Raw genomic sequence first — 15,227 nt, 5'->3', positions numbered from 1 at the left:
AGGCACCGGTCTCTTTCCATGTGGTTCTCTCTACAAGGCTGCTCACAACATGGCTCCTCCCAAGAGAGAGTAAGAGTGACCAAGACAGAAGCTGCAGTGTCTTTTATAATCTGATCTCAGGAGGGACATGCCGTCACATCTGCTGTGTTCCACTGGTCACACAAACAAATCCTGGGAGCATATTACACAGGGCATAAATGCCAGGCGATAGGGCTCATTGGGAGCCATCTTGGAAGGTGGTTACCACATAGCCAAGTACCCAAAACAATGAACAAGCCCAATAAACACTTGCTAGATTGGACTGAACTAACTGGTAGCTGGCAACTCAATCCAGTTACAATGTTCCAAGACTTTGATGGGTGACTGGTTAGGTCTCCCAAGTTCAGTTGTCAAGTTACCCCATACCTGAGTAGAGCTCAGTGATCATGCACTATGGTAACTAAGGAATCAAGAGGAACAAAAATATGACTGTTTGAACAAAACATACCAGTTCATTAAACGTGAGTGTACACACATGAATGACTAATGGCAATACGTAAATCACAAAGATGTTCTCTTGCCTAACCACCAATCCTTCCTCATTTAGAATTAGTCAAGTCTCCCACCTATGAGTAGCTAGAAGCCAGATTTCAGCCTGGCATGGCCCTGGCTAACATCGTTTTGTACTTCTTCCTCCCACCCCTGCCTCTACCAACTCTTGCATCCCATGCCTGCTTGGCTAGTCTTTGCCATCTCAAGTAGTTCCCTAAATGTATGCTAGCTGCAAGGATGCTACGGCCATTGTGTACAGTTGACCTTTGAACAACAAGGATTTGAACTGTGCGAGTCCGCTTATATGTGGATAGTTTTCAATAGTAAATACGACAGTGCTACTTGATCTATGGTTGGTTGAATCTGCAGATATGGAATCACAGATACAGAGGAACCGTAGATCTGGAGGAACAAAGTATATAGAGGGCTGACTGTAAGTTATACCCGGATTTTCCTGTATGCTGGGAGGTTTGGGGCCCCTAGTCCCCTTCTCATTCAAGGCTCAAATGTACTATCTACCTAAGGCTTTTTCTGCAGTTCCTATCTTTCTACCTCATCTCCCACCATGGAGATTTCAACAAATGAATTGGGAAACTGAGGAACTGCATACCTGGACACTGCAATGCACTCCTCACTTGGCACACTCTGTGGGTGGCTCCATTCCCTACGTGCTAGACTAACTGCTGGCCTACATCAGTCTTTGCCGCTTCTTCTGAGGATCGTTATCTCTGCTTTGCAAGGGCTCACTTGTCTATTGGCCACTTGACAGTCCTCGGGTCTTCTCAATTCCAAAGGGATCATTCTGGTTACATGGAGAGGCTGGGCAATGTGATGTGATTAAACATGCAGGCTTTGGAATATACAGGTATGGCTTTGTTTGGTGTGTGATGCTGGACAAGCTACTGTGCCTCTTTGCACTAGGTAAAATAGGGGAAATCATACTTCAGTTTGTTTTAAGGATTGTATTGGTCAGGTCCTGGTAGGAAACTGATTTCACCTTACATTGTTCAAATGAACGGATTACTCACAGAGGTGTGAGCAAGGATGAGGGAACAGACAGGGTTGTTGAGGCACCCAGAGACGAGCAGCAGTAGGAAGCCTTTACCATCCCTAAGGCTGAAAGGACAAAGGGAGGAATAGCGTGACCTGAGCCCACTGAGAACCGGAAGTGTGGAAGAGGTGCAGCCCTAAGGGGCTATAGTGTGGAGGGACACAGCTAAGGCTGGAGATGTAGCTTGAAACATGGAGAGAACTAGGAAGAACTATCCCAGCATCTCTCTCATCCCACCCTCCAATCACCTGCTGGTGCTACCCACTGATTGAATGGAAATGATAATCAGAAGACAAGTGAGGGACTTCCCTGGTGGCACAGTGGTTAAGAATCTTTCTGCCAATGCAGGGGACACAGGTTCGATCCCTGGTCCGGGAAGATCCCACATGCTCCTGAGCAACTAAGCTCGTCTGCCACAACTACTGTGCCTGCGCTCTAGAGCCTGCGAGCCACAACTACTGAGCCCGTGCACCACAACTACTGAAGCCCGTGTGTTCTAGGACCTGTGTGCTGCAACAAGAGAAGCCACTGCAATGAGAAGCCCATGCAATGCAACAAAGAGTAGCCCCGGCTCGCTGCAACTAGAGAAAGCCCGCGCACAGCAACAAAGACCCAACGCAGCCAAAAAAAAAAGAAGACGAGCAAGCCTGGGAGGTGCAGCCTGGAGGAGCTTCCAGGCACACAGGGCAGGGCAGAGATGGCTTAGAGAAGGGGTTGAGGGGCCAAACAGAGACTAGCAGCACAAGTATTAAATGAGAAAACACAGAGTATATTTTCCACAGGACCTGGCACATAGTAAGTGCTCGAGAAACAGTAATCGTGGTTACCGTTAGCATTACTAAGGCTGCGAGGTCACTGGACTTTTCCGTTATACCTGAAGCCATCTTTGCCCGTCTAAGCAAGAGCCACAGGTGTGTGACCCCAGAGTCATGAGGCTTGGTTTAGTAACATACTCTCTCTGGTCTGCTCAGTCTCACAGCTCTGTTTCTACTGACACCAGGGCTTTAATGATCTAGTCTCTGTTTTCATCAGGTGAAATTAGGCTGTTTAACTTGTCCCCAGATTTGGAGCAAGAAAAAATAATTTCTAAGCAACGTTCCTTTGAGAAAACTGTCCATCTGGTCAGTTTCCCTTTCCATGTGGTCAAAGACTTTCCTTTTTCCCTCTTATCTAATGAGCCAAGACAAAATGGTCACGCTAATGGAAACTACCTTGCATTCCAACTGTTGCTGCCCTAGCATAAAATCCATGATTTCATAAGGGCTTAAAAGTGGTTTTTTCAATCCTTTATGTCACCACTATTCAGCTGGCTGCTGTTTTTCCTCTGCTTTGCTTTCATCCCTGTCACTGGTCCAAGGAGTCAGAGGATCTGATGCTCCCTGCCCCCATTACTGCCTCTAATCACACCACTCTCTTCTTTCTCTCACCTTTTCTTTTTTCTTTCTCTTAGATCTGTCACGTTTCCCATTCTTCTCAGCTTTTATGCTTGAAGGCTCGCCTCTTAGTCAACACTGCCAGCCAATCAAATTGGTCTTGTCCTTCAAGGAGACAGATTGATTCAATCACCGCAGGTGAGATAAAATCTTTGGTTCTTTGACTCTTCTTGGCTGCTGGTTGTGGCTCAGTGCTCCAGGTCTGAGGTTTCTGAAAGGCTGAATAGGATCACTAACCTCCTTGCACTGTAGTCAAATCTGATTGTTTGGGTTGGTTGAGCATGTGAGGCAGGCAGGAAGTACGTCAGTGAACTGGGTATGGCTTAGAAGAGAGGAAAGGTGTGACTCTAGGGCAGGGTCTTACGGATCCCTTGGGGTAGGAAGGTGACGTGAATTACTGAGCTCTTTTGGAGCTGGGTGCTTCCAAACAACAGCTAAAGGTCTTCGCAGGCCCTCAGAGGGCACGCCTCCCACCGTGTGTACAAAAGGAGCTGGGGAAGAGGGCAAGGGTTAGATGGGGACCAGTTAGCGAAGTTTTACTGGGGGAAATGAACTGACTTTTGGGGTCCGATTGACTCGCTTGACTATTGAGTCTTTGAGGTCTCTCCCAATGAACACAAGAAGCGTTCTCCCGTCGAGGGCTAAAGGTGTGATGGGCCAATTTGTATAGTGGTACTTTTTTTTCTTTTGAATATTCTTTGCAACAGGAAACTAGTTCAATTTTTAGAAATCATTGACTTTTAACTATAAAAATGAAACTAAATTACAGGAATAAATTATTCCTCTGCATCTGGATTGATGTTAACTTCTGACAAATGAAGAAATTTCTTAAAGTTCACTTAGGTTTTTTTTTTTTTTACTTGATGGTATGTCTCTAATGTACAATAAAGTGGATGCAGAACATTTTTTATTCAACATTGTGTTGGCTCAGAGAGAGAAACAAAATCCACGGGCCCTGACGTTAAAGAACTGAAAATGGACAAACAAGGTAAAGTTAAAAATCAGAACAACTTTAAACCAGATATGTGCATATTTTACGAACCTAAATATTGGCTACATAACTGAGTCTAAATTGTGTGGTCCTTAAAATATGTGCATTGGATAATCGTTATTAATGGCACATGAAATGCATGAATTTCATCCTTCTTAATATATTTACTTTGAAGACTTATAATTTGAAAGCTATTTAGAAGACAATACTGTGTATTGTTAGGATTCAATCCAAGGTATAAATTTTGTCATAAGAACCAGGCTGACTGGATTTAATAAGATTAAGCTTGGCTTTCAAAGTAAACTCTGAATGGAACAAAGGAAGTGACCTTCATACTGTAACAAGTCAACTCAGATACCATTAACATGTCTTCATTTACCCAGCTTGCCCAGGCCTCAGCTTTTGACGATCTGAAAAATTCTATAGTGAATAGCAATTGTTTTATTTATGATAAAGATCATAATTAAGGTATGTTTACCTACAGACTAAGGATAGCAGTTACCTAGACTCTCTTGCTATACCCAAAGACAGAGCTAACAATAACCCATATTCAGGCATGTGTTTGACTAGTGAGCAGGAAAGCTTGTTCTAGGAAGTATTAATTTAGTTTAATAAAAGCAGAGATATTCAAGTCAGCTACACCATCCCAGTCCTAACTTAACAGTCAGCATTTAAGCCACTTCCTTCCCCTTCCCTAATCACAGCAATGGCCGATGGAGTGATAAACCAGGACCTTCAAAAACCGAGGTATTATTTGTCTTTTTCTTATAGGATAGTCATTAGCTCAATCACTTAATGAACTAAATCAACTCAACAAGATCAGTGGGAGAGGTACAGAGAGGTCATTAGCAAAGGACCACTCCCTAATCCCTCCAAATTTTTCACCATGAAACATTTTCATCGCTTGTTTAAAGGGCATTTTTTTAAAAGTCCTAGCATTAAGGTACGGAACATAAAACTCACCTGTAATCAATCACATCTGCAATGTTAAATCTACACTTCAACCAAATAATATCCCTGGGAATTGCTAACCTAAAAGTTAGCTCTAAAAGGGGAGAGGAAGGGGGCTAATAATGCCCATCAACAATGGATAAATTGTGATATATTCATACTATGGAATGCTACTTGGTAATAAGGAAGAGACTATGAATACAGTCAACATAATGAACCTCAAAAAAATGAACAACCGTCAGATACAAAAGAGTACATATTATATGATTTCATTTGTATGAATTTCTAGAACAAGTAATACTAATCTATGGTGACAGAAGTCAGAACAATAGTTTTGTGGGGAAGGATTAACTGGAAAGTGGCATGAGGGAATTTTCTGCTGGAGTATTGGAAAAGTTCTATATCTTTATTGGGGTTGTGGTTACCAAATCTCAAACTACACATTTAAAACCTGTGCATTTTACTAAATGTAAATTATACCCTAGTTTTTTTTTTAAATACTATCTATCTAGAGGATCCTAAAGTTAAGTTTAATCTACCCCCATAGAAAGCATCTAATGAATCTTACTATTAATTAAAAACCAACACAGGTCATTCAGAAAGCAGATATGAAGCTTTAATTCACTGTGGGCATTACTCTGACCATTCTCTATATTATATATGAACTTTTCACATTTCTTCACACGGATACAAGACAGTTGTTTTCCCCAAGTACCGTGTACCATACCACCATCCCATTTAACTAGCTAAGGACGTATTATAAATACCATGAGCCACTGACTAAATACAGAAGTTGATACATATGTTAGAAAGTATAAATTAAAAAAAGTTTAAGGCTAAATACCATGAAAGTTTACACATATTCTTTAATTTTAGATATCAAATCACAGTGACAACCAATTATAATAAAATCTCAACTTTTAGATAATATTCATATTTCTAACATCCAATTATTTTCATTTCCACACTGTTAACTCCACACTGCATTTTCATTTCTATAGAGAGTAGACAGGCTTTTGGACTGCAGACCAAGTTTCTTGTGTAATAATAAGAATTACTATCTTGATCATGACCATGGGAAACCAAATTTATATATACTGTACTATATAGAGACGAGACTTTACTAAGTATAAGATAATGTGGAACTCTTTAGTGGTGGTGTTCAAGAGAAATTCAAATAGTAGCCTGAAAATGAGTTTTAACTGCTACTGCATTCTACATATATTTCATTAAAAGATGAAGTCTCTGTCAAAACATTTATAAATAAGTATATAGTACAATAGCTTTTCCCCCTCCAAAATACTGCCTGGGAGGAAAGTTCTAAGCTGACTCAAGGGGAAAAAAAAAAAAGGAAAAAAAAAAAAAAGGAAAAAAAATAGACCTCAGAAAACAAACATATGGTCTTCTGAGCTGCAATCTTCCTGAGCCTATTTTCAATTGGAACAAATTTTGCAGCCAATTCTACCTTGCTTCAGTGCCCACAGTCCAGAGGGAGTCCTTGAATATCTAGTTCATATTCTACAGAAATCCGAAAGGACCTAAACACCCCTCAACTAATTACACAAGGGAAAACTGATCATGTTTTGTATTAAAATCTATGTGAAAATCAAACATAGTCATAGCCATTCTTTTATCAGTGATGCTACAATAAGTGATGAAAATATATGCACAGCTGTACATGGATCACCATTAAACACAGGAACAAAATGCCATTTGATGCATATTAAATAAGCTCCCAAAAGCCAATTTGAATATATTTATTTTCATTTACTTTGATACAGCATTGGAAGAGACCGCATATAATTATGGCGACTGCTGCAAACAATACTTGATGCTGCTAAGTGTTCCATTAAGCATCAGGCATGCACAAGAGTTACCTTTAAAAATTTCTCATGTATATATCTTAACATTCCTATTTATAAGCTGCAATATGTTTAAAGCATTTAGTAATTTTTAAACCAATTATTTTAACTGACCTACATCTAAGTGGGGAAAAACAAAAAACTTCCTCCTCATTTCAGCACCCGAAGGTAATATTAGACCTTACTCCCCCAAATTATATATTTCAATTTATTTTATATGTGTCATCCTTAAAAGTCCAAAAGTGATGAAAATTATTATCACTACTAAATTAGAAGTATGATTTCCCAGCAGCAGTCCACCCAGCACACACAGCATGCCACGCTTCGGGGGATTACATGATAAGAGTGACGTGCTGGTGGCTGCAGATGACCGTAATTGAACATATCAGTCTCTTCTCTTCATTCTGGATCTTTTATTTCAAACTAAATGAAGCTTTTCATCAATATAAACTGAAAAAATTATTTTTCCTTTATTTAACATCAATAAGAGTAGATAAAACTAAACACCTTTATTGTCTTCAAGTGTGTGGCAAGATAGAAAATGTTTCAATCACATTAGGTAATCAGGGGTGGGGAAGGGGGAAGCGTTTGTTTTTCCATTTAAGCAGGATTCCAGTCAAATAAGCACACACACTTACAAATTCAGATTACTTGGTTCTCGGCCCTTTATGGCTTAAAGCACTGGATTTGAAAACTACTTCAGGTTAAAATAAAGTTATATGAATAATGCATAGGCTGTATATCTAGGAGATCATGCAATAAATAAATGTTCTCATGTACAGTGGAATCTTGGTGATGAAAGGGGTCTGCAGGTGTGAATAATGTTTTTTCGTTTTACCAAGAGAATATGCCCAGCAAGTTCCCTGCTTTGGGCCTATTCAAGATTCTGTTTGTAAGGTCATCCTGATTTTCTCAGATTGAAAAAAGAAGCCAATGTCATAAGACATCTGCAGTAAGGAACTGACGTGCCTCAAGTGCAAGTGCTGTGAGGTCCGAGCTAAGCAGAAGGAGACTCAGGATCCTGCCACCCGGCTACAAAGTCAACTTGGACTACTTGGCTGACTAGAGTATCAAATGGGGAAATGCTTAGAATGACCCTCTGGAAATGTTTACTGTATTAGTATCTTTTAAAAATCTATCTGCTCTTTAAATCTATTTCATGTGAGAACTGCCAGGGTAAGATCCACTCACTATTCCTGGTTTTGATATGCCCCTACGACATGAGAATTGAACTGAACTACAATGATTGTAATGTCATCCCTGTACATCCTAGCAAGCTCTTCAGGAAGACTAAGCATTTTGGAGAGGCGCTCGTGATCAACAGCCCCAAACTCGTTGTTGCCCACAGCATGGCGAATTAGATGGGTTGCTGCATTCTGATCCTCAAATACCGATGACATCTTGGCTCTCCTTTCTGTTAAAAGGCCATGCATCTGTCCCAGAGTCACCTTATAGCCACCAACAGCTATTGGCTCTTGGTGATGCATGCCTGTTAGGTACTCGCCCACAATCCTAACCACATCCTGCCTATGCATTGTCTCCCACAATCCGTCAGTCGCCAATACCAGAAATTTATCCTGTGGCCTTAATCGGTGGTAAGTTACTTCTGGCTCAGCAGTGAGATAAGGAGGTGTGTAATAATTAGGAGGGATAAACTTGGTATATTCGTTGTCATTCAGCTGGTCTGGGCCAGATTCTATCACTCTCTTTTGAAGGTCAATGCTCCACTTGAACTTTACGTCCCCAAAAGCCCTAAAAGGCATCAATAAGCCAAGTAGCCGATCCTGTTTCACCACACTCTTGGCCTCATTCTTTGGGTGCTCCAATTTCAGGCGTTCCACTTCTCTTTCATTCTGAGCATTGTGGTCATTAGATAGAGTGACTGCCGACCAAGAGCCGTCCTCTTCCTGCACACCCAGCATGGCTCTGCTATCACCAGTATTGGCCACATGAAGGTCAACACCATCCACATGGGCCACACAAGCTGTGGCCCCAGAAAATGCCACTCGAAGCACCAGGTAGTTGAGGAAAGAATTGGGATCACCGACTTGAGCCTCCAAGGAGATGTCATTATCAAGCCTCTTGAAAGCATTAACCAAAGCCTCCTTAACATCAATTTCAGTCGACTCCCCAGTGTTAAGGTCTATAAGCTCTTGCCAGTAAGTCCTCAAGCTGTTGAAATATAATTTGGACGCCTCCTTACTGAAGTAATCATTGGGATGCTTGTGCCACTGGAGAATGGGGAGCAGTGCTCGACCGCTCTCCACCGCATTTTCGATCTCTAGCAAAGTCTCATGGGGTAACAGAGAGACAGCAATATAATAAAATAGTCTTTCACTGACCGCCTGGGAGCAAGCACAGCCTGCATGGCCATCGAAAACCCCCAAAAGCATCCCTCTGGTCTGCAAGCAGGTTGCTGCACTTCTCCGGTCCTCAATGGGTGCATTCGCAGGCAGCTGATTGCTGTCAAATCCAAGGACAGAACTGACATTTTTGCCATCAAATTCTGGCACTTTGAAACTGTATTCATTAGCTTTCAGGATGCTGTTGACTTGTGGAGGTGTAAGGTAAAATTTCTGTGGTGTGGAAGCATATCTCCTTCCTTGGGTGTACTGCCACCAGCTCTCCTTTGGCCTATAAAAGGTAGCATATGCCGGATGGGGTGTGTATCTCAGGCGACTCTGAGGAATGTAAGGGGGTGAGCAGCAGAGATGTCTGTGGTGGCAGTAACATGCAGTGCCATAGATTCTGCTCAGTTCACAGTGACGGATCAGAGGGAAAAACAGTTGAGTTGGTGCTGGCATGGCATCAGAGAACAGCGGCAGGCTGGAACTTCTGACTGGGATTCCTAGACAGCAAAAGTTACATTCTGATTACTTAATCTATTTTTGCTTTCATAACAAATGTTTAGCAGGTGAATCTACAGGCTCCCTGTGCCTCCTAAGGCACTACATTTTACACACATATCATGTACTATTTCTATAGGATATACTCTATTAAGCACACCTCCCAATCACTTATGGAGCCAGGACTGAACTGTCGTCGAGCTTTACTTTTCTCTCTTCCTTGTATTTCTTTGTGCAGCACAAACTGTGCAGAATGTACAATAGATCTGGCTGAGGAGAGTAGAGGAGACGAAGGTTATATAACATTATGTAGTGGCAGTCTACCTAGCCAATCACCGTTCTCCCTATCCTTAAAAAAGGCCGTGGATCTCCCAAATTGCACAGGGACTTCTCCCATTTATGAAGATCCTGTTTCTAGACCAGTGGTCGATTGTTAGCATTTGATACACATGGCTACTACTATAAAAGTGTTGGGATGCAGCCCCAACCGGTGTGTATTCATGAATTATTTGTAAGTTATATACATATGCTACTACATTAATATAATGTTCATTATAACCTGTACAAGAAAATTTTTACATAATGACTAAAAATAGAAGCTCCAAAATGCCCTCCCTGCATCCTAGTAGATGGTCTTGCAAACAATGTTTCTCCAGACCACTGTGCCAATTTGGCAGGTTTAGGGACATAGGTCTGCCACCAATTCACCACATAATCCTGGAAAAGCTGGATCACCGCTTTGAGCCTTGCTTTCCTAAGCTGTACGTGAACACATCAGAGCAGATGCTATCTGAGCACGCTTCCTGGACTCTGTGCCTTTATAAAAAGTGTGCACTGAAGTGAGGCTTTGATAGCAAATGCAGGGTTCATTTATTTGTTGTTTAATTTTAGTGTATTCTTTGTGATAAAAAAAAACTAAGTATTCTAGCAGCTCTAAAACTTTGTTAATAACATAAATGGTCGCAGTTCTGGTATTTAATTTACTTGCTGGAATTTAATTTACTTGCTACCGTTTTCCTCTAATTATCAGTCATGAAAGAAAGCTACAGAAATATGATTTTCGTCTACAGTGGATCCCAAGTAGAATTCACCCCTAGAAAAATATTTTCTCTTACATTTTATAAAAAGGTTATCTATCTGCACTTGGAAATTAATAAACAGTGAAATAGTAGTCTAATGGTCTAAGGTTTGGCTAAAAAAGGTAGAGCATTATAATCATGAATAAACCAAAATCATATCACTTACTATGTGATACTGAAAACATTTTGCTGGGCATTTATCTAGAAAATTTAATAAACATGTATCATTAATTCAGGTAATTTTTACAATAAGAGAATCCCTCTTGTAACATATATTTCCCCTGAATTCTTGAGGTATTGCATCAAAGTATTCATCTGGCCTATAAATAAACAGGTTTTATATTTTAAATAAGAAAACAAATGCAGTAAACAAAAGGGAATAAGGAATATAAAACCATCTGAGTCTGAATATCAACTATTCCTTCCTAAGGTTGAACACATTAAGAAAAAATTTTACAAATATCATAGAGAGTGTTAGAATATATTACATTATTTTCACGCACCCTCTTTTGAAACACAGAAAAAAGATAAGTGGAATGCAGTGAAGGGGCAGAGAAAACACTGAATTTGCTTCTGTAATAAGTGCTGTATAAGCCAATCATATAGAACCCCTTTTGCATGTGATAGAAAGTACCGTTATTTTAACTACACTATTTAAGAAGGGATTTGTTTACAAAATTGAGGACAAGATTAGGCAATAGAAGGAAGTGATTAGAATTTTGGAAATAAAATCAATAACTAAATAAGTATTCTGAAAGGCAGTCATGAAAAACAGAAATTCCAGAAGAACAGGAATCTATCAAGACTAACCACTTAACTAACAGCACTTCAAACTGAATACCTGAAAGTCATCCAAAGGTTAAGTGTACATGACTGAGCCAGGAGATGTGCTCAAACGTGGGGCCACATGACACTGGCTTCTAGATATGAATCATATCTCTTGCTAGGTTTGTATGCAGAAAGCACATTAACTTATTTCATGCTTTGTATAAAGATTTTTTCTGTTATTAAAAATGTAAACAGACACCAATCTTAATGAAAATAAATTTTCTCTGTAATTTTATATACGTTTGCATTTATGCTTACTTTAAAACTTAAGAATCTTAGAGGAAAAACGTGTATTTCTGTATGGAAAGTAGATTGAATCAAAGTACTGTGTGTGTGTGTGTGTGTGTGTGTGTGTGTGTGTGTGTGTGTGTGTGTTTGGAGGGGGGTTTTCACAGATAGATGCATACCAGGATTTGGCTATATGGTGTCTGATCAAGGAATAACAAGTCCAGGAAACCCACACTTTCCTTAAATTCCTTTGCTTTGACAATCCTCCTGCTTTTGAAATTGACTGCAAAATGAACTATTGTGGCAAAAAGAACCGATTCATGCAGCAGATGCTTTGAATAATACGTAAATTCAAACAGCAAGCACTCTAACATACATTTTTCCTTCAGGCATAAATTCTCAACATTAAAAACAAAAAAGCAGAGAGTGAATTTTATTAACTCTATCTTTCAGTTACTCAGGGGCTTAGCATATGGACTGACTCCCAACATGCCTCCAAAAGTCAAATTCTTAGGGAAGTTACCTAGTCTGTGTTTAATGAACATTCTATCACCACCAGTACAAGTAACATACTCTCTCCATCAGACCAGTTACTACTAGAAGTCGAAGTACTTTCAAATGCTTTCATAAACCATTAAGTGAGTATCCTTCTGAATATCCTGTGATTCAACAACAAAACCCCATGAAATCAAAACTTCTGTCGACAAACTTGCTAAGTTAATGAAGTAGACGGCTCTTGATGAGGCAGGAAGAACCGCCGCAAGGTACAGTTGTGGTAAACTGAAGCACTGTCAAATTTTCCAGTTATTTCTGGCCACAATTTCACTTAAAAGGTCCTATCCCATGATCCAGACTTAGCCACCTTATATGCAGCATCTTAGTCTTAGGCAGATTTTGCCAATTTTGCTCACGACTAATAAGGAAAGATGAGCTGTAACCAGCAACAGGAAAGAGATCCATCCATTCTTACTGATGTGCTCAACAGAGTTTGTGCCAAGAAATGATTCAACTTCATCAATAAACTCACAGAAGAAATTAGAGAATGCAATTACTGTACCGACTCCAGAGCTCTTTAGGTTTGCAAAAATTTTGGTGTAAATGAAAAAAAAATGCTATACTAATCATTAAATGTGTCAGAACCCCAGTTTACATAATTTGATTACATTAAACACCCTGCATAGACTCTGCGATTTTTCAGCATTTTTGGTTAATGTCTAGACATTTCACAGCTCCTGTTATCTCTACATGAATGAAGAAACCGGTTGCCTTCAGAAGACACGAAGCCCTAAGCCAGCACTTGTTTGATTAGTTTCCTTTGTCCCTACCTGAAAATTGCACTCACTAAGGCATCAAAGCTATCTATCTCACCTCTTAATTCCACGCCGACCCACCTAAAACCATCCACACACAAAATCAGTCATCATCCTTCCTGGGTACCCAACGCAGGTAGTTAAGTGAATACCTACCAATTCGTCTGGGCCCGGGACACACACACATTCTCCTGTCATCACAACACGGAGCCGACAACATCCACAACCCGCGCGGACAGCAGCAGCGACAGCAGCACCGGCCCATTGAAAGCAAGGCAGAGATGCTCATTAGAGGAGGCGGCGGCAGGGGAGGCGGGAGCGGAGGAGGGGCGAGGTCTCGCCCCAGCCCGGTGAATGGGGCTAGGAGGGGGGAAGAGGATGGAGGAGGAAAAAAGGGGTGGGGAGAAGGAAACCAAACAAACAAACCCACCCCGCGGGAGAGGCAGAGCTACAGTGGAGGCGGCGGGGGCCCCAACGCCCGCAGAAGGGCGCCCCGGGACCGGCCCGTCCATCCAGCCCGGGAGCGGAGCCCACGGGCGCGCGGCATCCTCCGCCCGCCCACGCCGCACCGGCTTCAGTCCTGAAAACTGAGGGTCGGCCCGCGGCGGCTGACTGTGGGATCACCCTGGAATCGAGGTGTGTAAGGGGAAACCCTCAGGCAGAGACGCCACGCCACCTGCGTCGCACCTCCCGGGAGCCCACCCTCCCGCGGGTCCCCACGGTGCCCCCGGCGCTGACAGCGGGCGCGGCGGGCCCGCCCACCACCCAGAGCCTGCGGCTGCCCCCAGCGCGGCCACGCCCGCTGCGGCCCCGACGCCCTCACGCGCACCTGGCGCTCCGGGGTTAGTCCCTCCGCACGCCCGCGGCCGCCGCTCCCCAAGCACGCCGGCCGCCCCCTCACAACTTTGGGCTGGTGGAGGAGGATTCCGGAAGGGCCGGCTCGGAGCCCGGAGTAGGGAATACGAACCGGGCACGGCAGGGGAGGAGCCGCTTCTTCTCAACAAGGAGGCGGCCGCGGCGGCGGCACCTCCAGGCGGTCCTTGCACGCAGCCCGGCGCAACTCCCCGTAGCTCGGCCCCTTGCCCCAGCCCGGCCCACTCAGCGACCCTGCCCCGCAGGGCAGCCACCCTACCCCGCCCACACTTTCGGGCCGGAGCTCTTCCCGCCTTCAGATTGGCTGCGCAGTGGCGAGTGGGCGGAGAGGAGGAGAGCGGGCCGCTGCCCTGCTCGTGGGAGCGGAAGAGCGGCGCGCTCCCCGCCGGCTTTGTGACGTCATGGGGGTCAGACAATCCCTTCCATTCCGCGCGAGGTGCCCATTGGTTCCGCGGGCCCGCCTCACGTGACCGCGCCCGCGTCTGATTGCCTGGTGGAGGGTGGGGCTGCGCGCGGTTACTGGGTTGGCGGCGGAACGGGTTGGAGGAAGCGTCTGGCCCGGACCAGCATCCCCAAGCGAGCTGGGCCCCGGGACCAGCTTCTGCCTGCCGGGCAGGGTTCCGCGAATCTCTGGCCTCTGGCGGGGGGCTGGCCGAGCCTACCCCGCGCCTTGCGAGTGGGCCGGGGCTTCGTAGGTTTAGGCTGTTGGGGCGGCTCCCTGCCCAACGGGAAACTGCATTCGCTGCAGTCGCCCCTGCCTGGAATAACAAGGCGTAATAACCCGGGAGTATCTGTGGCCTCATTCATTTGATACTTTGCAGATTTTAGGAGTGTTGCCGTGGATGATGTTTTCTGTCATTTTCTGGGCACCTCTCAGGGCCCAGGGAGAGAAAGGCGGTCTAAACAGCAGCAAGAGGAAGTTGTGATGAAGGAATTCTTTCCCCTGTAGAGTAGGTGTGTGCTCACGTTTTCTGAAGGGCTTTGAAATCAGTATTGACTTACTTGCCCTGAATGGTTACAAGGAAAAGGGTAGAATGCAGTCTGCATTTGTGACCAAGTGGGAAGAGCCCTGGACTCTTGTGTCAGGACTTTCATCCAAGTCATTTCCGCTCCATAAGACTCAGTTTCCCCTTCTGTGAGACGAGTTGTATTTGGGGTGGTATTGGCAGCCTGGGGTTAAAGGGAAGACATGTCAAGGGCTATTTCACGTCCTTCTGTCCACACGTAATCCCCTCTTTATGGGA

The 15,227-nt window shown here is 43.4% G+C and overlaps 1 protein-coding gene across 2 annotated transcripts; it reads right to left on the bottom strand.

The window, feature by feature from the left end:
• Window positions 1-8,009: 8,009 nt before the first annotated feature.
• PDP1 (pyruvate dehydrogenase phosphatase catalytic subunit 1) lies at window positions 8,010-14,199 on the bottom strand. Of its 2 annotated transcripts, XM_065895458.1 has the most exons (3): window positions 14,078-14,199; window positions 13,267-13,301; window positions 8,010-9,667 (listed from the first exon to the last, which is right to left on the bottom strand). In XM_065895458.1, the coding sequence occupies exons 2-3, from the start codon at window positions 13,295-13,297 to the stop codon at window positions 8,010-8,012; spliced, it is 1,689 nt and encodes a 562-aa protein (XP_065751530.1). In that variant the 5' UTR covers window positions 13,298-13,301; window positions 14,078-14,199. The 2 variants fall into 2 exon arrangements, with proteins under 2 accessions (XP_065751530.1, XP_065751529.1); XM_065895457.1 differs by lacking the exon at window positions 14,078-14,199 and having other exon boundaries at window positions 13,267-13,399.
• Between the last annotated feature and the right edge of the window lie 1,028 nt (window positions 14,200-15,227).

This window comes from Phocoena phocoena, chromosome 17 (assembly GCF_963924675.1).
Source record: "Phocoena phocoena chromosome 17, mPhoPho1.1, whole genome shotgun sequence".
Lineage (NCBI taxonomy): Eukaryota > Metazoa > Chordata > Mammalia > Artiodactyla > Phocoenidae > Phocoena > Phocoena phocoena.
This window is presented reverse-complemented; position numbering and strand designations above follow the sequence as displayed.